Source organism: Rhamphochromis sp. 'chilingali' (genome assembly GCF_963969265.1).
Source record: "Rhamphochromis sp. 'chilingali' genome assembly, chromosome: 3".
NCBI classification, from domain to species: Eukaryota; Metazoa; Chordata; class Actinopteri; order Cichliformes; family Cichlidae; genus Rhamphochromis; species Rhamphochromis sp. 'chilingali'.
This window is the reverse complement of record NC_137931.1, coordinates 28,957,790-28,981,343: the sequence shown is the minus strand read 5'-3', so window position 1 is coordinate 28,981,343 and position 23,554 is coordinate 28,957,790. Positions and strand designations below refer to the sequence as shown.

Genomic DNA, 23,554 nt, shown 5'->3' with positions numbered 1-23,554 from the left:
AGGAGGGGGAAGTAATAAATATGAAATAATGTATTTATGATGATTCCATTTGTTTCACTATCCACTCTGTGCAGGGGCAAAGCTTATTACATTTTTTGACTGTAGAGATACAATAATTTTACTGCTGTAAAATCCAAATTTTGTCTTATTTAAAATATAAATCTAATATAATCTGCTTCTTAATGTATGTCCTTTAAAATACAGCTTGTGTTTTTTAATATATTATAATTATAATAATTATTATGTGGACATGCATATTAGATCATTTTTTAGTGAAATATAATCCCTCCAGAAAGGCAGGAAAAGCCCGGAAACTTACTTTAAAACTAAATATGTTTCTAAATACTTTAAAACTAAATATGTTCCCTAAAACGGTGACAGAGCTACAGGCCCATGACAGCCTTACACAGGTAGCCAGCAGCTATGACCAGCACTACTTGTGCAGTTAATAAAAGGACAGGTAATGTTTGTCGCGCTGCTGCACACACAGCACACTCGTTTGTTTCAGTTTGTCAGTTGCCACAAGACAACTTACCAACGTGTACGTAATAAGCTGATACTCCTGGGTGCTATACACTACAGTTTACGCTGTACACCTACTTACTGGTTTTGTCGCATCAGTCTGTGTCTCTGAGTTAACTTGTGTTTCTCCTACAGCTCCGGACCGCTAAAAATGCGCGTGCTCTTTGTGAGCTCGTTCCCGGCTCGTAACCAGCGCATTCTGCCGTCAAGGGCGATCATTGGTTAAATGTGATCATGTGACTGATGCAAGCCAGATCCTTTTATTTAGCAAAACTGTGATTAATAGTTAAATATTATTGTTGAGGGGCACAGACAGGACTCCGCACGCACACACACATAAAAAAAAAAAGAATATTTTTTTTAAAAAAGTTGCCTCAACAAAAGGGCACTTTGGGCACCCATCAGGAAAGGGGCGGGTGCTCAAGCCCCTCTAGCCCCCCCCTCTGCACGTGCCTGCAACAGGTGATCCTGGTGATCGATATATGCATTTTTTTTCTTTTTCTGCTCATTCTGTTTGTTTTTGTTTTTTGCCCTTCTCCCCCGTCCCTCTTCTCAGCTGTTTTTCTTTCCCTCTTTCTTTCTCCCCTTCTTTCCCCCAGTCAAGTCTGTCCCGTATTCAGCAAGTGAAAATAAAATAAACAATAAAAGGTGAATCAAATGGACCATTACGGCAAGGCTGGGATGGTCAATTTGGTAAAGTAAATCCATTGGCCATCTTTCCTTGCCTTTAGACAATAATTCTGATGGCAAAAGAGCCAAACGGGACAGGCAAAAAACAAAACAAAACAAAAAAAATAATCTAATGAGTGAAAATGAATCAAATTGAATGTTCCTTGTGTAAACCTTTCTCACAGAAGATGGTGCCCCAGTTAGAAATACTTAGCTGCTGATTTACAAACAAAACCAAGTATCCTTTTTTTTAGAATCTATAGAGCACCAAAGAAGAACACTGATTTCCTTCAAGATCAAAATGATATATTTGATATCAAACTTGATTCTGTCTATGATGATGACAGAGTGGTTAAACTGATTCAAATGACTCATTTCTCCAACTCACATCAACTGATTTCATTGTGAAACTCAGACTTGTGGAGCAGAACCCCAAACAATAAAAAGCAGATTTAAAAACACTTAAGCCATCGGTGTTCATTAAACTGACATCATGCAGTTCAACTTCTGACCAGCCGAGGGCGATAAATCACCATCAATGAAGAGTTCATCATCAACGACAGAAGCGTGATAGATGCTGAATGTCTTTAATATTTTTACACTGACTACATTCCAACATATATATCCAACTGTGATCCAACATATTGCAGACAATTATACTTTTTTATGCATTTATTAACAATTAAACTTGAAAGTCTGATTTCCAAAAATGTAACTTTGTTGATGTTTAATGGCACAGAAAGCCAAATGAAAATGTGCTAAGCTATATTTTTACGCTTGACTGGATCCCTTGTGCCTAAAGAGGAAAACATCATGCTAAGAATATTGCTCATAATAACATTTAAAGAATTAATAAAAATCAATTTTTTAAAAAAAGTTATCAATTCATTGTATACTAAATAGGTAACCAAACTCATGAATTACAGAGTTGACCTCTGCATGATAACCAATTCAACAGTACGCGCTACTCTACTAATATGTGTGGTACACTTGAACAGCCCATGATATTTAATAGACAGCGTGAGAGTCTGTCTCGTTGGAGCAGATTTCCTAAAAGGCTGGTATCTTTCGAATTCTTTTGCTTGCCGTAGTGAGCTGAGCTTGAGCTACACAACATACTGATATTCACTATGAAACTTTATGTGGGAAATGACAGAAAAACAACACATTGATTCTGGAACAAACGTATCATCCATTTTTAATGATGTAAAATATCATCTGGTTGATCAACAAGAATCAATCAGCATGAATCTGAAAACATGTTGAGCGGAAGAGACAGACATGTAAAGACTGAACTATCTGTTCAACAGTGTTGTTCTAACTAAACTTGGCATAGACTCACTGAGGAACCAGGAAAGACTGTAAACCCAGGATAAAGAGTTTCAGTGAATGTGGTTTTGAAGGTGTGGAGGTGGATCAGAGTATCAGAGGAGACTCTGTAGAAGGACAGAGTGCCAACAGGACAGTCCACATATACTGCTACTCTGTTAGAGACAGAGGAGGAGGAGATGAGTGTTTTAATCTTGTTGTGCCTGACAAACTGACAACCATCCTCAGAGCAGCTCAGACTCCATGACTGATAATTAAATCCAAAAACAGAGACAATCCCACCTCTTCTCCCCCTGATGCCTCTGTAACTCACTGATATCTCAACATTTCCTCTCCACTCGACTTCCCAGTAACAGCGACCAGTGAGACCATCTTTGCACAGCAGCTGAGGCCAACCATCAAATCTGTCTGGATGATCAGGATATGACTGAACCTCCTCGACATGTGTCACCTTCCTGTTGTTGTCAGACAGTTGGAGTTTTCTGTTTACGGTGTTCGTGTCGATTGTGAGTTGACAGGAATCTGATGGAGAGAACAAACACAATCCAGCTGCAGTTATTGATCCATCATCTGTTCATTGATTGACACTTTGATGATGACACCTGACATCCCAGATGTGAATAAGTGATGTGAAGATCGTTGAATGTGTGCTGCTTTGTTTTCATAAATCACATTAAAAACACACTTACACTTCTTCAGACCTGGTGTCAACCAACGGACTCCAGCAGGCTCCACCCTGAAAGGAACAGAGGGGTCAGATCAGGAGACTCTCTATCAGCATGCACACATGGACATTATATCGCTCTCATACACATACTGTTAGGCACTGATAAAGGAACAGTCCAACATTTTCACCAATACACTTCAATCTATAGGGTCAAAGTGTACCCTTTGGCCTTTTCTACCTTTTCTGTTCCATTGTGGGATTGTCGTCACACAAGATTCTAAATATATATATATATATATATATATATATATGGTGTGACGATACGAGATGTGCAGCACCTGAAACTATGGATCCTGGATGCCTGTACTGCCATTTCTCCTGCGGTGTTGCTATCAGTGTTTGAAGAGTGGGAGAAGAGGGTTGCATTGACAATCCAACACAATGGGCAGCACATTGAACACATTTTATAAGTGGTCAGAAACTTGTAAATAACTCATGAAAGAATAAAGTTACGTTGAACCGAGCACACCATTGTTTTTCTTGTGATATTACCAATACGTTTGATGTGTGACATGGCCCTCTTCCTATTGAAAAAAACAAAAGTAGTATCCAAGATGGCTGACTTCTGATTGGCCACCTTGGCCACCACCCATCTTGAGGAGTTTGCCCACTCACATATACTAACGTGCCACAAACAGGATTTTAATATCACCAACCATTCCCATTTTATTAAGGTGTATCCATATAAATGGCCCAACCTGTATAGAAGCAGCAGGTATGCCACATGTAAAGCTGCCACTTTGTATTTTTGGTCAGCCATGCTAGGAGGTATGCTGTAAAAATGCGTTGTAGGGTTCAGAATGCATCATAAATGGTTTTTATTAAACAGTTAATTTTTAAAAAAAAAATCTCCTATAGGGAGACTATTAATAATAAATTAATTAATTTTAAAGAAGTTTAAAAATGAACTAAATGTCATGACTGGGCAGCCAAGCACAGGTAAGTGGACCAAAATGCAGACACCACACGGAGGCTCGGAGGTATAGTGCAAACGAACAATTTATTTGGCACTCAAAACTGGCACACAATGAAAGAGGTGAATGAAACAAAACACTACACGTGAACTAAGGGCGAGAGGGAAAACACGTGACCTCTGAATATAAACTACCTACTAAACTAATGCAAAGCTTCATGTTAAGGTACTAAGAATCTATAACGAAATACACACTGTGACTGGCAAGAACTAGAAGACAAACTATTACTAGGGATGCTGTGAATTTAAACAAAGCTATGAAACACGAGGCTTGGCTAGAACAATCTCCACAATAATTGTCGAAACAAGAAAACAAGAATCACACCGCGTGTGCCGCAGCAAAGTCCAAAGGCAATAGTCTCTTTAGCTGGCTGGGAAAAAAACAGCCTGGGCACAATACTTGGGTATTTTCCGGAGCAGGCACACAATGTACAGGATTACAGCGTTTCTCTCTGAGTCATTGTCTGGGTAGAAGGTGAGGCTTGGAGGGGTATAGAGGTCCGGGTGAGGCTAAACCAGTTCGTCTACTCTCACTGTGAAGTGTTGGGCAGGGAGGCAGGCAGGTGAGTAGCGCCGAGAATAGAAAACAAGCCAGCGACGGGAAGAAGAGAGTTTGCTGACAACAAGATCCAATCCTCTGAGAAGGTGGGTTAGCTGACATTCCGGCAAAGAATGTTTGAGAACGCTGGTCTTAAGAGCCTGCCAGCTAATTACACACAGGTGCCATAAACTAGGGGTGTGGTGACTCTGCCCAGTGATGGATTTACTGGCACGCAGGAAAACCCAGCACTCACCTGGACGATGACACTAAATTTGTATAATCATCCATTAGCTATAGCAAGTCAGATTTTATGATACGAAGAATGATCTTTTTCTTCTTAAATCATTTCACCTGCCTCAAGACTTTGTGCTAATCTAGAATAATATATTAAAGGTCCTCTTCTATAGAGAGATTAATCTAATATTAGTTAGGGTCAGAGGGAGATACATACAGAGGTCTGTCTAAAAAGAGTTTTAAGCACTTCCTTCTTTATCAGATATTCTCACCATACCTGAGAGTGTCCAGATCTTTTTGTCCATCTGAAAGAATTCCCAAGTCACCTGGATGATTGTGGCTCACATCCACTTCTCTCAGAGTGGAGGAGTTGGAGCTGAGAGCTGAAACCAGAGAATTACCGCCTTCCCCTGTGATCAAACAACCTGACAGACTGCAGACAAACACACACACACACAAACACACACACATATATATATTTAGTAGTTTTCTTTTGTTTGTTTGTTTTTTTCCTGAAAGAATGCCATTCATCTATAGACTCTTTCAAGAAGAAGGCCCAGCAGTGGTTGTACTTCTGGCTAATCTAAAATCTCTTTAAATGGAAATTCTGTTGTTTCTATTTATTCTGTTTTCTAGTGTCAGGAAAAACCTGAAGATAAAGTTAGAAAATTCTAAATACTAGCCTAATAATTTCCAGTGTACAATGTGGACTCTGCAATCCAACAGACAATAGCTTTACTCCTGAATCCTGCAGGTTATTGTTACTCAAGTCAAGCTCTCTCAGGCGAGGGGCCTCTGAGCTGAGAAGTGAAGACAGAGCTTCACAGCTTTTCTCTGACAGGTTGCAGATGCTCAGTCTAGAAAAAAATGTACAAAAGCACACTGCTTTAAAAAGGCATACATGGTGCAGTGAAGTGATCAGCAAATTAGCAGTATTTATGCAATTTATGTAGAAGCAAGGCAGTTCACTATCATTTAGACTATAACGAAAAGATAAAACAACACATGGACATATTGTCACAGAGTTATGTACTCTCCATGTTACCTATGCTAATGCTACTTATTACTTATTATGACCTCAAAGTTTCCAGTTTCCAGTGTGGACTCTCCACTTCAGCACACATAAGCGTTACTCCGGAGTCCCGCAGATTGTTATTACTCAGGTCCAGCTCTGTCAGACTAGAGGACTGTGAGCTGAGAACTTCAGACAGAGCTTCACAGCACCTCAGTGAGAGGTTACAGCCACTCAGACTAAAAAAAAAAGATACATGCTGCATTTATAAAAGACAACATTAGGCAGTATTTACATGCTGTTCAAGAAGTTAAAGTTAAAGTTGTAGCAGACTATTGTGACTTAAGGTGAAATACTGAAACTACAAAGATGCAAAAACATGAAAATGACGCTGACTTAATTTTTTTTTCAGTTCTTATTGATTACATTTATCAGTTAAGGAAATGAGAATGTTGATTGATCTGACCTGAAAGTTTCCACTTTACACTGTGGGCATTTCATTCCAATAGAGAGAAGCTTTACACCTGAATCCTGCAAGTTGTTGTTACTCAGGTCTAGCTCTCTCAGACTAGAATGTACTGAGCTGAGAATTGAGGACACAGTTTCACAGCTTCTCTCTGTAAGGTTACAGCCGCTTAGTCTGTGGAAAAAATCATAATAAGGAATATATGAACAGAAAGTCAAAACTTTATTAATTTTACAGCAGATTATTGATTATTTCTGTAAACTTATAAACTGGAATCGCATCTGTAACCGGAAGGTCGCCGGTTTGATCTCTGGGCTCTCTGTCCTGGTCGTTGTGTCCCTGGGCAAGACACTTTACTCTACTTGCCTACTGGTGTTGGCCAGAGGGGCCGATGGCGCGATATGGCAGCCTCGCTTCTGTCAGTCTGCCCCAGGGCAGCTGTGGCTACAACTGTAGCTTGCCTCCACCAGTGTATGAATGTGAGAGTGAATGAATAGTAGTATTGTGAAGCGCTTTGGGTGCCTTGAAAAGCACTATATAAATCCAATCCATTACTATTATTATTATTAAATATCAAAATATTGTCTTTCTGACCTGAGAGTTACCACTTTACAATGTGGGGAAATCATTCCAACAGACAGCACCCTCATTCCTGAATCTTGCAGGCTGTTATAACTCACGTCCAACTCTCTCAGATTAGAGGACTGCGAGCTGAGAACTGAGGACAGAACTTCACAGCTTCCTTCTGATATGTTACAGACCCTTAGTCTGAAAAATTATGAAGATGAAAACAAGATGAAAAAAAAGTAATATTGGTGTTCAAGTGTATTCATGTTGCAGTAAGATTTAACAGATTTAACAATATTTTACACTGGCATTCTTATTGATTTGTGTTAACAACACAAAAATGTGTTAGCACACTATGATTTAGATTGAAATACTACAAATGCAAAGCTAAAATGACACATAGATGAAATTAACTCAATTCATTATTTATGTCAGCTGGTGAATAAGAGACTATCACTTGATATGACCTGAGAGTTTCCAGTTTCCAGTACTGACTTTCAGCACACAGAATTTTCATTCCTGAATCTTGCAGGCTGTTATTACTCAAGTCAATCTCTCTCAGACTAGACAGCTGTGAACTGAGAAATGAGGACACAGCTTCACAGCTTCTTTCTGAGATGTTACATCCACTTAGTCTGAAAAAATTTAAACACAGGAAAAACTTACTGGTTATCTTTGTCAACTGATTAAAAAACACAGACACAAAAAATAAACAAACAAAAAAACAAAAAACGAGAATGTGACCTGAGAGTTTCCAGTTTCAAGTTTGGACTATTCACTCCAGCAGATAGAAGCTTTACTCCTGAATCCTGTAGGTCATTGTTACTCAGATCCAACTCTCTCAGATTGGAGGACTTTGAACTGAAAACTGAGGACAGAGCTTCACAGCTTCTCTCTGAGAGGTTACAGCCACTCAGTCTGGAAATAAAAAAAAACAAGTAAAAGCATAGTACGCACTAGCTGACAGTTCTTGCAAGCAAGAAACAAAACAAACAAACAAAAATACCCATGATAACCACTTTCCTGTTGGTGTAAAAACAAATCACATAGACCAAACAAAACCTTATATGGCAACCCTGGGCATTTGGTTACTTAGGAAGAGAGGAAAGTTGTGGGAGTGACAACAGTGAGTTTTGGGATGTGAGAGATCACGTTTAGCATATTTTGAGTGCATAGTTAGTTTGTAGTGTAGTTGGTAAGTGTTATAGTCATGTTCTTTCCTTTGTTTTGTTTGACAAAACAATAAGGGGACTACTGAATGTCACAGTTGCTGCCAAAAGCCGCAAAAGGCAGATTTAAATGCAAATGCTGTCTCCAGCTGGAAACACGAGGAGTGATATACCTCTTGTGTACATTCCCCCTCTGTCTTCTGCTAGACAGGAAATTTTTCTTCTACTGCCATTTTATGGGGGTTTTTGTGTGTTAATACAGTAAGTCAACAAAAGATATGTGAGGTTGTGCCGAAAATAAGAATACCAAATAAGTCAAGGTAAACAGTTTTTAAAGGAGAAATTCAAAAATAGTGAAAGATGGGCAATTCTACCATCTATTTCAGAGGGCTGATTACATATTTACTTACAAAGCTTTTTTGGAGGTTTTGACCACTGGCAGCAGTCTCAAAAGAGCCTCTTCTGAAGCAGAATATTTCTTTAGGTCAAACACATCCACATCTTCTTCTGATGACAGTAAGATGAAGACCAGAGCTGACCACTGAGCAGGAGAAAGTTTATCTGTAGAGAGACTTCCTGAACTCAGGGACTGTTGGATCTCCTCCACTAGAGAACAATCATTCAGTTCATTCAGACAGTGGAACAGATTGATGCTTTTCTCAGCAGACAGATCCTTTCTAATTTTCTTCTTGATATACTGTACTGTTTCCTGATTGGTCTGTGAGCTACTTCGTTTCTGTGTCCACAGGCCTTGTAGCAGACGCTGATTAGTCTGCAGTGAAAGACCCAAGAGGAAACGGAGGAACAAGTCCAGGTGTCCATTTGGACTCTGTAAGGCCTTGTTCACAGCACTCTGGTGGAGATATTTTAAATTCTTTTTCCCGAGTGACAATCTAGACCATTTTGAGGTTGCTTTTTGTTCTTCCAGCAGGTTGACACAAGAGCTGATAAAGGTTAGATGGACATGAAGAGCAGCCAGAAACTCCTGAATGCTCAGATGGACAAAGCAGAACACCTTGTCCTGGTACAGTCCTCTTTCCTCTTTAAAGATCTGTGTGAACACTCCTGAGCACACTGAGGCTGCTCTGATATCAGTGTCACATTCTGCCAGGTCTGACTCATAGAAGATCAGGTCACTTTTCTGTAGCTGCTCAAAAGCCAGTTTTCCCAGTAACTCAACCATCGTCCTGCTCTCTGGACTCCAGTGTGGATCCATCTCAGCTCCTCCATCATATTTGACATTCTTCACTTTTGCTTGGACCACCAGGAAGTGGATGTACATCTCAGTCAGGGTCACAGGAATCTGTCCTCCCTCCCTGGTTTTCAGCATGTCCTCCAGAACTGTAGCAGTGATCCAGCAGAACACTGGGATGTGGCACATGATGTAGAGACTTCGTGATGTCTTGATGTGGGAAATGATCCTGCTGGTCTGCTCCTCATCAGTGAATCTCTTCCTGAAGTACTCCTCCTTCTGTGTGTCAGTGAACCCTCGGACCTCTGTCACCCTTTCAACACAATTAGAAGGGATCTGATAGGCTGCTGCAGGTCTTGTGGTTATCCAGACATGAGCAGAGGGAAGCAGGATCCCTCTGATGAGGTTTGTCAGGAGCACATCCACTGAGGTGGACTGTGTGACATCAGTCACAGTCTCAGTTTTTTGAAAGTTCAGAGGAAGTCGACACTCATCCAGCCCATCAAAGATGAACACAACCTGGAAGTCATCAAAGATTCCTGCTTCTTTGGTTTCAGTAAAGAAGTGATGAACAAGTTCCACCAAGCTGAACTTTTTCTTTTTCAGCAAATTCAGCTCTCTGAATGTGAAAGGAAACATGAAGTGGATATCTTGGTTGACTTTGTCTTCAGCCCAGTCTAGAGTGAATTTCTGTGTTAAAACAGTTTTTCCAATGCCAGACACTCCCATTGTCAGCACTGTTCTGATTGGTTTATCTCTTCCAGGTGATGCTTTAAATATGTTTTCTTGTCTGATTGTTGTTTCTGGTCTGTCTGGTTTCCTGGATGCCGTTTCAATCTGTCTGACCTCATGTTCATCATTGACTTCTGCAGTCCCCCCCTCTATGATGTAGAGCTCTGTGTAGATCTGACTCAGAAGGGTTGGGTTTCCTGCTTTAGCAATCCCCTCAAATACAGACTGGAATTTCTCCTTTAGCCTAGCCTTCAGTTTGGGCTGACATTTTTGAAGAACTTCTAAATGAATAAACAGCAGATAACAACACTGTCTGTTATGGAGCACTTTACATAAATAATTCAACAATTCAAAACAACACAAAACCCCCCAGACTATGACACTATAAGTTTCTGGACACATTGTCAGTTGGATTGCTGACTGTGAGTGCTCCTGGTTTCATCTTGTTTCTGAATTATTACTGGCCAGTTATTTGCAGATGAGTAGCTGAAACATTCTGAGATTTAGAAATAGTTTGTATCCTCAGCCTAATTTTTGCCTCAGTAGTTTCATAACAAAATTCAGTGAATCACTTTTTCCTTTTTTTCCTGTTTGTTTGTTTGTTTTGGTAAGGGGCTTAACACTTTTGTAAGCAATATCATTTGGTTATAACAAATATCCCACAAAAATGACATAAGGAGTTTCCTCCTCTCCTCAGAAAACCATGAAACTGATCAACTTGTGTTGCAGAGGAATATCTTTCCAAAACCCTGGCCTTAACACAATTGAAAATCTGTTATGGTCAGGCCAGTATCAGGAAACCAAATAATTTATTTAAACTTTACCTAGCCAAAAGCGTGTTGATACCAACCACAAGTGTCTGGTTAAGGTACAACATGCTTATGGATATTTAACCAAATATCAGTGGGAATTATTGGATATTTTGATCCTGTATGTATACTTTCAGCTTGTGTGGATCAGAGGCAATCCAAATTAAATTCAAACTTGTCCACTCAATTCTTGTTTTATAAATTAATTAAATTGTATAGTATGCAATTATTCCACCCTGGAAAAGAACACCTCAAATAACTCATTTGAAAGCTCAACATTTCCATGCTATCCATTACCAATGATCAGCGCACGTAAAGTTTTGACCACAACTGTAGTTTGTCTATGTTTAATTATCATGTTGTTGTAATTTTTTATGCCATCATCCAAGGAAATTCAGAAACAAATAAGAAACAAAGTACTTAAGATCTCTCATTCTAGAAATGGTTATAAAATCATTTCTACAGCTGTAGGACCCCAGCAAATGACAGTGACAGCTATTATCCACAAATGGCCGGCTGACCAAAATAACCCAAAGAGCGCAGCAATAACTCATCCAACAGGTCACACAATATCCAAAGAATGCAAGCCTCTCTTAACATTAAAAAATGGCCTGCATGGCAAGATGAAAAAACTTTGTTTTTTCTCATTTTTTCCAGAAGACTTTTGGGTAAATACTCTGGGGGACTGACAAGACAAAAGTTTAATTTTTGGAAGGAATGTCATCAAAATCTGGTATAAAAGTAACACAGAATATCAGAAAAGGAACATCATACCAACAGTAAAATATGGTGGTGATAGTGTGACTCTCTGGAGCAGTTTTGCTGGCTCAGGAACTGGAAGGTTTGCTGTCATAAATGGAACCATGAATGATTTTCATCTGTTCTTGACCTCAAGTTGATGCACACTTGGGTTCTGCAGCAGGACAATGGTCCAAAACATACCACCAAGTCTACCTCTGAATGGCTTAAGAAAAACAAAATGAAGACTTTGAAGTGGCCTAGTTGAAGTCCTGACCTTCAACCAACGATCTGAAACTTGGACCCATCAGATCAAAAGCACAGATTTAGAGTTGTGTCTGCTACTGAAACTCTGTGTGGGATCTATTTCTGAGGCTGGTGACTCAGATGAATTTATCCTCAGCAGCACAGGTGACTCTTGGTCTCCCTTTCCTGGAGCGGTCCTCATTTGAGCCAGTCTTGTCGTAGCCCTTGACAGTTTTTGCGACTGTACTCAGGACACATTCAATGTTATATCAATTCTCTGAACTGACTGACCTTCACTTCTTAATGTAATGATGGACTGTCATTTCTCTTCACTTAGCTGATTGGTTCTTGCCAAAGTATGAATTCTAACAGTTGTCAGCTGTGTACCAACCTGACCTCTGCAACACCACAATTGACAGTCCCAACCCCATTAAGAAGGCAAGAAATACTGACTACATCATAAAACTGAGGCCAAGAGTTTGTAGCGCTGTCAACAAAGCAAGGGGTGGCTACTTTGAGGAATCTAAAACATAAGACATAGAATTCTTTATCAATTTTTTCTTTTCTATATAATTCCAGATATCTTGTTTCATGTATTTGATGTCTTCAGTATGTATGTACAATGTAGAAAATAGTAAAAAAAAAAAAAAAAGACAAACATTGAACGAGAAGGTGTATCTAACCTTTGATGATGTTTTGGAGTTGTAGGCGCAGCTTAACTATAGCTGATGTTGACCTTCTAAATTAATGCACACTGAGGCTACAACGTCCCCTCGCTTACCACTGATCCCTTACACAAACCACTGAATGCTTACCTTGTGATGAAAGTGATAAATATGCCTGGGCTGAGGAATTTCCTGTTGGAGGATAGTATACATTGAGAGGAAATCTATACTTTAAGACAATATAAACAGGTTATTTTTCCTCAAACATAATTTGCAGAGGAAAGATATAAAGTCACACTAACAGTGTGAACTAAGGAGTTTTCACATCTCTTTTTAAACTTACCTTTATTCATGTTCTTTAAAGTTGTCCTTGCTACTTCAATGACATGGTCAGTAGTATATGTCTGCACCATTAAATCTACAGTTTTCAGTCTGTCTGCGTTCTCCAGATGGCACTTTTTGATGGATGGAAAATCACCTTTTGTTGCATTCTGAAGGTACCAGTGGAAATGCTTTAGCTCCACCTCTCCCAGATTCTCCAGAATGTGCAGTAGCTGCTCCTTAACAGGTATTTCCATCTTTGAGATATAAGAATACAAAAAGAGAAATACACAGAATTGTTGATATTACAAAGCAGCTGCAAGTGTCTTTTGACTTAAATATGATGTATGGTCAGTTACATTAATCATAAATGGCCTGCATTTGTATAGTGCTTTACTAGTCCCTAAGGACTCCAAAGCGCTTTACACATTCAGTCATCCACCCATTCACACACACATTCACACACTGGTGATGGCAAGCTACATTGTAGCCACAGCCGCCCTGGGGCGCACTGACAGAGGCGAGGCTGCCGGACATTGGCGCCACCGGGCCCTCTGACCACCACCAGTAGGCACCGGGGGAAGTGTCTTGCCCAAGGACACAACGTGTCTTGCCCAAGGACACAACGACAGTTCGTCTTGTAACCTTCCAATTACAAGACGAACTGCTAACTCTTGAGCCACAATCGCCCCCAATAAGACCAATCTTGAAAAACCTGTTGAATTTAACGTAGCCATTAGAGAACTTTCATTTAATATATCCATTCTTGAGTTAAGTACACCATCTTTTTCAGATGAAAATCAAATATGTGGAAAAAAAAATTACCAAGTAATAAACTAGAAATGCAAGTGATAGCATGAATTTTAGGAAAGGAACAGTTGGTCTTCTAAACGATTTGTATAAAAAAATGTTAAAGGAAATTGTTAGCTGTTAACTGACAGAGACATTGCAAGAAGTATTTTGCAATTATTACTCAAATAACTTGTAAATTCAGTGAAACCTTACAACATGTGTGGAGCAGTTTGCAGGGACGGTACCTTGCTTAGAGTTACCGCAGGGTAGCCGTTCAGTGGATTCGAACCCCCGAACTTCCAATCATGGGGCGACCACTCTACCTACTGAGCTATCCCTGCACCTAAAGAAGGGTTACCCTGTGTCACCACTGCTGATTACACGGCAATCAAAGCTGGACAACAGCTGTACAGTCACATGGATAAATCTGTGAAGTGAGACAAGAGTGGGACAGGCTAAGCATAAGATATTTATGTACACAGTTCCAAAAATCATTCTAGTTCTGTTACATCAGTGGTCCCCAACCATGGACCGGTACCGGTCCATGAGTCGTTTGGTACCGGACCACAAGGGTGTGAAATTCATGGTTTTCATGGTTTTTCTCATTTTTTCTCGTTATTTTTTTGATTGTTTTTATCGTTAACTCGGTCTCCCTGGGTCTGGGTGTGTTATGATTAAATCTTTTTTTTTTGGTATCGGTACTGCTTTTATTTTGTTGTATTCATCTGCGACACCTTAATTAAGTTAGTTAATACTTTTTTTTCTAGATAGATTTCAATATACACTGTCAAACCAAAAAAATATCTCTCAAGTTGCATTAAGTGGGCAAATATTAGGTAGATTATTAATATACTGAGCATCATTTTAATTTAAGATTTTAAACTGGAGGTATTCCAAACCTATTGTTAATAAATCATAACTATAATAATGTAATTACTAGAATGCCTATGTAGTTTCAAATCTATAGAATGAGATATTTGTTATGGATTAGTCAAAAAGCTGGCTGCAGAATGACTGGCCTTTGCAGTAATAAGGATAACCTATAAGTTAACAAATATATAATAATAGATTCACTTATCCTGCATTAAGTGAGCAGTGAAGCTGGGGAACTATGGTGCAGTTTTAGCTCATTTCCTATTTGTTATCTATTTGCTATGTCACAAGTAAAAAAAAAATCTGTCTTGCAAATTTTGTCATTTATACTAAAGTGGCATTAGGAAATATAACACTTTTGAAAACTGAATTGAATTTATTTGTTATACTAAAAAATAAAGGCTAAGTGGATAGCATTTTCGATTACATCTCAGTAATAATAATCAGTAATATGAGCTATGTTCCCTCCTGGGGGACGTAGTTACCTTACTGGTAACACTTAAGGGCATGTTAGAAAGAGGTCACTTACCTTTTCTCTTAAGATGTGTCATGGCCAAAATAATATCAAGATATGAAAGGATGAAGAGACTCTGTATTTTCAGGAGCTCAGAAGAAACTCAAGTTATCTCTGTGACCACTTGTTTTATACCCTACTCCTCAATAGTCTGTGTGACATCAGAGCACATAGCAACAGCTTAGCAACCACCTTTCCTGTTTTCACCACATATATGGGACAAACACTGAACCACTAATAGACATGTGACTGTGACAACAGGAAGTGCACTAGTTTGATGAAACTGTTTCTTCTCCTAAATTAAGCAGATATATAGAGAGAAATGTTCTCACTGTTATTTGGTCTACTTATTTAGATGTGAATGATCTGATTCTAACCAAGAAAGCATCCTGTCTTTCTCCACAAGATGTTCAAGTTCAAGTTCAAGTTCAAGGTTCAAGTTCAAGGTTCTTTATTTGTCACATGCATAGTTATAGAAGTATAACACACAGTGAAATGTAGCCTGACACGCTCCTCGACATGTGCAAAAAAATTGGGGGGGGGGGGGGGGGGGGGGTGTAGAGGATATATATATATATATATATATATATATATATATATATATATATATATATATATATATATATATATATATATATATATATATGTAGTATATACACTGGGTGAATGTGCAGTAGTAGCAGCAAGCAGGTGAATTCTGTACATTAATATGAATAGACATCTGACTGTTTTACAGGATAGACAATATAAACATATTTAAAATTAAAGGAATTGAAATGTACATTGTGCCTTGGTTTAGTGTCTGGAAGAGTCCTGACTCAATCAATTATAGATGATGTGAGAGGGCGGGTGTGTGTGTTTAGGGCACGGATGGCTTGGGGATAGAGGCTCCTCTTGAGTCTCTCTGTCCTTGCCCGGATGATGCAGAACCTTCTACCAGATTGCAGAAGTTGGAACAGTTTGTTGCCAGGATGGGATGGGTCCTTCAGTATCTGCGCTGCTCTAGTCCGGCATCTCCTGGTGTAGGTGTCCTGAAGCGGGGGGAGAGCAATCCTGCAGCAGCGTTCTGCTGTACGGATCACTCTCTGGAGAGCTTTTTGGTCCTTCACACAGCTGTTCCCAAACCACGATGTCATGTTCTGTGTGAGGATGCTCTCCACAGCGCCTGTATAGAAAATCCTGAGGATCTTTGGAGAGACCCTGAACTTCCTCAGTTGTCGTAGGTGATACAGGCGCTGCCAAGCCTTTTTGGTCTGGACCTGAATGTGGGCAGCCCATGTCAGGTCTGAGGAGATGTGGACACCAAGATACTTGAAGGACTGCACCCTCTCCACTGGAGCTCCATTGATGATAATGGGCTTGTAGTCTCTGTGCTGACCCCTTCTGAAGTCCACCACCAGCTCCTTGGTCTTGCTGACGTTCAGCTGGAGGTGGTTGTCCTGGCACCACGATGCCAGATTCTTCACTTCATCCATGTAGGCCGTCTCATCGTTGTTGGAGATGGCACCCAACACCACTGTGTCGTCAGAAAACTTCACAATGGTGTTGGAGCCATGGGTGGCCACACAGTCTGAAGTGTAGAGGGAGTAGAGCAGTGGCGAGAGGACACATCCCTGAGGTGCTCCTGTGTTGATGGTGATGCTGTTGGAGAAGCACCTGCCCACCCTCACCACCTGAGTTCTGCCAGTGAGGAAGTCCAACACCCATGCACACAGACGGCTGTTAAGTCCCAGATCCCTCAGCTTTGTGAACAGTCTGCAGGGCACTATTGTGTTAAAAGCTGAACTGTAATCAACAAACAGCATTCGCACATAGTTACCCTGTTTCTTGTCCACGTGGCTGAGAGTGGTGTTTAGGACGTGGGCGATGGCATCCTCTGTGGATCTGTTGGATCTGTAGGCGAACTGCAGCGGATCTGTGGTGTCTGGGATGGAGGAGGAGATGATGTTCTTCAGCAGCCTCTCAAACACCTTCATTACTACCGAGGTCAGTGCAACTGGCCGGTAATCATTCAGGGATGAGGGTTTGCTGTTCTTGGGCACAGGGATGATGGTGGATCTTTTGAAGCATGTGGGGACCACAGACTTCGCCAGGGACTCGTTGAAGATGTAAGTGAACACACCTGCTAGCTGGTCAGCACAGCAGCGCAGCAGACGGCCGGTGATGCCGTCTGGCCCCGCCGCTTTCCTTGTGTTCACTCTCCTCAGTGCCGCTCGGACGTCATGCTCCGCGATGCTGGTCACCGGTCTCTCGCTGATGACGTCACTGTCCTCGGTAGTCAGGCGGTAGATAGCATTAGCCGCCTGGCTAACCTCGAAACGGGCGTAGAACTGATTCAGCTCGTTGGTGAATGCAGAGTCAGCGTTGATCAGCGCAGTGTCCCTGGCTTTGTAGTCCGTAATGGTGCGTAGTCCGTGCCACATACTCCGTGTGTCGCCCTGGTGGAAGTGGGACTCCACACGTTCCCGGTACCGGCGTTTGGCATCTCTCACTGTGCGCCGCACGCCGTATGAGGCCGCTTTGTAGGCGCTCATATCGCCAGTGGCGAGACCCGCGTTGTAGGAGGCGGTCCTGGCGTTTACTGCAGTGCGGATCGATCTGTCCATCCACGGTTTCTGGTTTGGGAATGTGGTGACTCTCGCAGTGGGGATAATCTTCTCCGCAGTGGGGATAATCTCTTCCGCTAGCATATTGACGAAGCATACTGCTATGTCACAACATGTCACAACACGAACAATAAAGAAAACGTCAATAATCACTGACACTTATTATTCCCAAATATACTTGAAAATTCAAAAAGTACCAAGTGAATAAGAGTTATGATCACACACTCAAATAAGAATTATAGATGACTAAGAAGTCTTTTTTAAATATATAAGTTAAAAAATATTGTTTAAACTCTTAACACTGTTTAACAGGAAATGTGGTCAGTGATACGAAGACCATGTCACATGTGCATATCTGTTTATGGTTGGTGAAATGAGTGTATTAATGGGACCTTGAAAAAACATGGCATGGGAACATGGCAGAAAAAGCTGTTTCTCAGACTGTTTCTGTGAGTTTTGATGATGATCCACCTCCTAAGAACCGAACTCTGCCATGGCATGCATTTTTAATTTCTCTTTGTTATTTAGGCTGATTGGGACCCAATGAATGTAAAAACAAAGAATTACCGGGGTTTTTTTTAACCTGATTTTTGTTTCTAAGAAAAATGAGAGCCACTTACGAGGATATTCGTTTAAAATTCTGATAGAACAGTGGCAGTATAATGTCCTCGTAAGTGGATATCAGGCCCTTGTAGAGCAAAATTTTGTATTTTGGTCTAAATAACCCAAAATGTGATGTCCACATATATGGACGCAAGGTCCTAGGAGGTTAAAATTATTGCTGACCTAGTAATCCACTGAGTCACATTTAACATGCATTGCATGTTGTTCCTCTCACAGCTGTGCAGCAGGTGTACCAAAGGGTAGCACAGGCGGTGAGGTTGCTCTCAATTTCTTAACAGACTATGTGATCTTGATTCTTGTTCAGCTTTTTTCCATGTGGCGGGGTGTGGTTGGTTTCACAGCTGCAGCAAGGCAGACACACCTGAGTGATCACACCACACCTGCAGCCTGTGACTTCAAGATGTTAACAGCTGCCTTACGATTTAAGTTAATGTTGTTGATACTCTGAAGTTGGTGTCAAAATAATCCACCAAGAGTACCTTTCTCTATCTGTCTCTCTGTCTCTCCCTCTCTCTCAGGAATTTGATCAACTCTATGTTATTCATAACCTGAAATTCAAACTCACATCTGACCTTTGTCATTGCTTAAGCATTTTATGTTGCTTTGCCTGTGTTGCTCTTTTTTAGCTCCAATATTTTTCTGCTCATTAATCCTGGCCCTGTTAACATCTGATACTATATCCATTCATTTTGTGTTTTGCTTAATGCAGAGGAGCAGAAATTGGGTTTATAAACACTCATCTCTCTTTTTTCTGTGTGTGTGTGTGCGCGCACGTGTGTGTGTGTGTGTGCAATGCTGCGTGTGCTACTATGTGAGCGTGTGTTTGTGCATGTGTGCTCGCAGAAGGAAGGTCATGGCAGGAGCTTTTTTTTTAAATGCATTTCCAATCAGCTTTTTTACAACAAGTGTAGTTCATACAGTGGAATAAATGTATTCTTTCCGATACTTTACAAATATGAAACTAAAGGTTTTGCGTTCATGCACATTGTGAAACAAGAATCTCAATATTTGTGTCACAATGATTTCTATAAAAACATGTTGTTTACGGGGATAATGTGACAAATCTTTTGTGGGTCCTATTAACCCTTTAAGACCTACCATAGAACCAAGTCCGCCAGAGCTTATATTATATTTTTACATGCTGTAGTGCCATTTTTGGGAGCATTTCAAGTTGCTATATATCAATACAACCATTACAGCCTAAATTTTAATAATATGCATGCATTAAGTGCATAGTAATTACATAAATTACAAAAAAGTGCAATAAACTAAAAAAAAATTTAAATCTTTTTTGTTTTTTAACATATATTTCTAGTTAGAGAAATTTAAGAGGCTTATCCCGCAAAACTGTAAATACAAAAAAGTTGCACAAACTAGTTTCCCACCACAGGAAATTTATTTTGAGTGTCTTCATAGTTTTATTTTTGAAATACACCAATTTTTATATACTGCAGGAAAATAAATATTATAGTGCAAATTTTCAAAAAAGCAGCATATGCATCAAAATAAACTATTTCCAGCAGTGCAATATGAGTCCTCAGCATCCCAGAAACGACACAGAAAGTCATAAAGTCAAACATAACTTTTAAAAACACCAGTATAGGCTCATGAGGCCCTGATGGTAAAAAACTACATTTCCGCGAAAATGACGTCACTTCCGGTTTCGGGCAGGTCATGGCGGACATGTGATAGTTCACGCTGATGGACGTAGGAAGTGTTATGAACAGCTGATCGGATCGGCAAAGCGAGTTTCTGGAATAGTATGTTTTTGTTGCTGCAAGTGCTTTTTATGCAGTTTTTGCAAAGCTATATGTGGAAGGAAACTGTGACCTAGGACAAGCTGATGGCATAAGATGTAAGTACAACTCCTCCGGTTTCATATGCAAAAAAAATTTTTGCGCTAGCTCACGTGGTTGCAGTGCTACCGGGATTTAAAAATAGTTACGCAAAATGGAGCATGCCCGCTCTGACCGGTTTTAAAGGGTTAATGATCAATGGTGATTGAAGCGGAAGCTTGAACCCTGGCTCTGGACATTTTCATGACAACTGACAGCGCAGACATCTACTAATGGGAGAACATGTTTTATCATCATAAAGTCTGTGATATGAAGGATTGTTAAAGTGTCACTTCAGTAATGCTGCTGAGAGAAAGAAGTGTTGACTCATGTTTTTAATAGATGACTTAAAACACTAAACTCTAATTTCAGGGGTTTATTTTAAGTTTACAGAATAAAACATCTGGTAAGACGATGGTTTTTACTTCTCACTGTTCGTTTTATGTGTATCTATTTACCATGTACTGTATGCTACTTTGCTCTGTGGACTGTAAAATGTTTCATTGTATTCATGAAATAAACCAGAATTTCACTGTCTGCATCTTTTACTGTTTTTCTGCTTTTGTTCACTCCAAGTTTGACAAAACCCACAGACATCCAGAGTTAACTCACTAAAACCGTGGAGCAATCTCAGTGTATTTTAGCTGCTTTTTCAAAATTTGAAACAGGATGAACATTGCTGTTGTTTAATGTTTTTTTAGCTGCTCAAAAAAGTAATTTCATGGCTTGAATATTTTCAGCTGATAAGGAGACTTACAGCAATGCAAGACTTTTAAATGCACATCCAAAGGCTTTAAACATCCACTTTGTCTGTAACAACAATATCAAGCTACAGAGCATTGTTTTTACTAAAATTCAACATTTTCAATGAAAACTTGGCTGCTTTTTTATTTTATTGTAAAAAAAAAAAAAAAAAAACCCTGAATGCCATTTTTAGGATGATATCCTTTGAGATTCCATTTTTATTTTTTAATATTTTTCAATATTTATGCTTTTGGAGTGATGTTGGGATGTTGGGTGTTGTTGGGATTGAAAATGTTTGATTTCTTTTACCGAAATAAGTCTTGAAGATATGTTTAGCCTATTTTAGAGTTCAGAAATGTAGAATTATTGTAGAGACACTGACACTGCCCTCGATGTATTAAAGGCCTGAGTGTCATAAACTTAGGAGTAGATTTCTAAGAGACCTTCCCCCACTTGAGCTGTGAAAGTAAGACAAAGAGAAGTTAATGCTGAGTGGAAATTCCCCAGGGCATACCTGGGTGGGGGTCTCAACATTTGTAACTGGATAACTGTGGTCTGGAACGGGGATGGACTTTTATGACCCCCCAGGAAGTCACGTACGCAGAGGTACAAACACATATATACAGATGCACTTACACACAGGCACACAGTCACTCACGCGCACTCACATAGACACACGGTCCTTTAAGAACCTGCAGTTCAAAAAAGTGCCCCTCCGACAGCCAAACCCATCTGTTCTCTGATTGGATTGTTAGATTTGTGATTGACATGACATTGACCAATCAGATGAAAGGAAGAAAAATAGGGTCAAAATTCGTACTTGTAACTTGCAGGGTTTTTTTTTGGCTAAGTCCACACACAAATCTTTTTTACGCACATACAAATTCTTTTTACACATACAAATCTTTTTTACACACACACAAATCTGTAGCTGTATATTACACTATCAGTGCTTGTTTACTCTTGTCAATAATTATATTTCTAAATTCTCTTTGTGCAGTTACAGGTAAATAATATCCAATATTTTATCTAAATGACTGCTTTGTCTTCGAAAAGGTGAAGAGCCTGAGGCCAGTGATGGTCCAGTTCTACTCTAAGTACATCCTTACAGTGGCTCACAGGACAAGGCCACATTCCTGTCCTGCCAGAAGAGAGTCTTCATGCAGTTCAACCACACCTGTCATAGTCCATATAGTGTTCATGCAGTTTTCTACCCAGCAGTTACAGCATGTCCAACTGCCTGTTCAGCATATGCAAAAAACATATGATGAGTTCAAGCATGTGATGATAAAGGCCTTCAATTGTGGTTTTTGTCATCACAAGTCTGGCTGGCTGATCATGTTTAGAAGCATGATCAGCAGTGTTGGGTGTAATGCGTTACTAGTAAGTAAAAAAGTAAAATTTATTTATATAGCACTTTTTAAGACAAAAACACTGTTACAAAGTGCTTCACATGAAGACATGTCAAACAAACAATATAGCAACATAGAGGAAATATAAAAGCATATCAAACAAGCAATAGTACAATATAAATATAAAATAAAACAACATATTACGCATTAACATTACCCAAATGCCTGTCTAAACAGATGAGTTTTAAGCTGTTTTTAAAAAGAGGCCACCGTGTTGATGGTGCGTAGTGAGGAGGGTAAACCGTTCCACAGTATTGGAGCCAGGGTTTGAAAAGCGTGATCCCCCTAAGTAAAGTGTTACTGTAATTAAATTACTTTTCCACTAATTGACTAATTACTGTTTATTTTTAGGTATTTTAATTACAGTTACTTACAATTTACTTGCTTTACATTGTAAAATAATTAAACTCGCTGAATATCATTATTTCATTTCAATAATTTATCTTCTAAACGTAGAAGTAAACTCTGCCGCTTTAACATCGTAGTGCAGGTGCACGTCATTTCGCGCCAGTTTGCTGCATAGTCGTATTCTAAAGCGGAAGATGTCGGACTCGGCTGAAGCGTGTGGCTGTTTTTTGAAATGGACATATTCCCGTCTTTTCACTTTTCTGAAACAAGCAGACAAGAATACTACAGTAATATGTAAGCTATGTCCTGGGGAGAAAAAACTATCGGCTGCTGTTAATAGCAGGAGTAATCTACTGAAGCGCCTGACACGAGAGTATAGACGAACACTTCTGAGTGATTCTTGTTTTTATTTTAAAGTAACTTACCCAACACTGATGATCAGCCAGCCAGACATCTGGATGATTATATAGAATAAACAAAAAACTAAAGAAGACATGCGTTATCTTTATTATTATTTTACATTTTTCATTGTTAGGCATTAGGTTCATTGCCATTGAAATCCTTAAAAGAGTTTTAGTAGTCCTTGCCAACTTCTTTCTCTCCTCCATGTTACTGTGCCAGCTTGTCAGCATCTATTTGGGATTGGGAGTGCAACAGAAAGTAAGGAACTCCAAAGTACCATTAAAACCAGGAGAGGTTCTTATTTTTCAGAAGAAAGGATTATTTAAAAGAATTCAAAAGAAATGATCTCAATGTCATATGTGATTTAAGAACCCTAGAGAGTACTTTGCAAAATAACACGTTTTGCACGCTTATAATTTCACATTCTGATGGGCCAAGCTATGACTGTCAGGGATGGTGATGTAGGTACAGAGCATGTGAGAGTGTGGTTAA

The 23,554-nt window shown here is 39.7% G+C and overlaps 1 protein-coding gene across 1 annotated transcript; it reads right to left on the bottom strand.

Moving 5' to 3' along the window:
* Positions 1-1,822: 1,822 nt before the first annotated feature.
* Positions 1,823-13,169, bottom strand: LOC308393707 (NACHT, LRR and PYD domains-containing protein 3-like; the record flags this gene model as incomplete). Its single annotated transcript, XM_080877665.1, has 11 exons — positions 1,823-3,042; positions 3,210-3,256; positions 5,273-5,428; positions 5,679-5,852; positions 6,073-6,246; positions 6,474-6,647; positions 7,068-7,241; positions 7,508-7,675; positions 7,785-7,958; positions 8,620-10,414; positions 12,935-13,169. The coding sequence occupies 11 exons, from the start codon at positions 13,167-13,169 to the stop codon at positions 2,513-2,515; spliced, it is 3,801 nt and encodes a 1,266-aa protein (XP_080733791.1). The 3' UTR covers positions 1,823-2,512.
* Between the last annotated feature and the right edge of the window lie 10,385 nt (positions 13,170-23,554).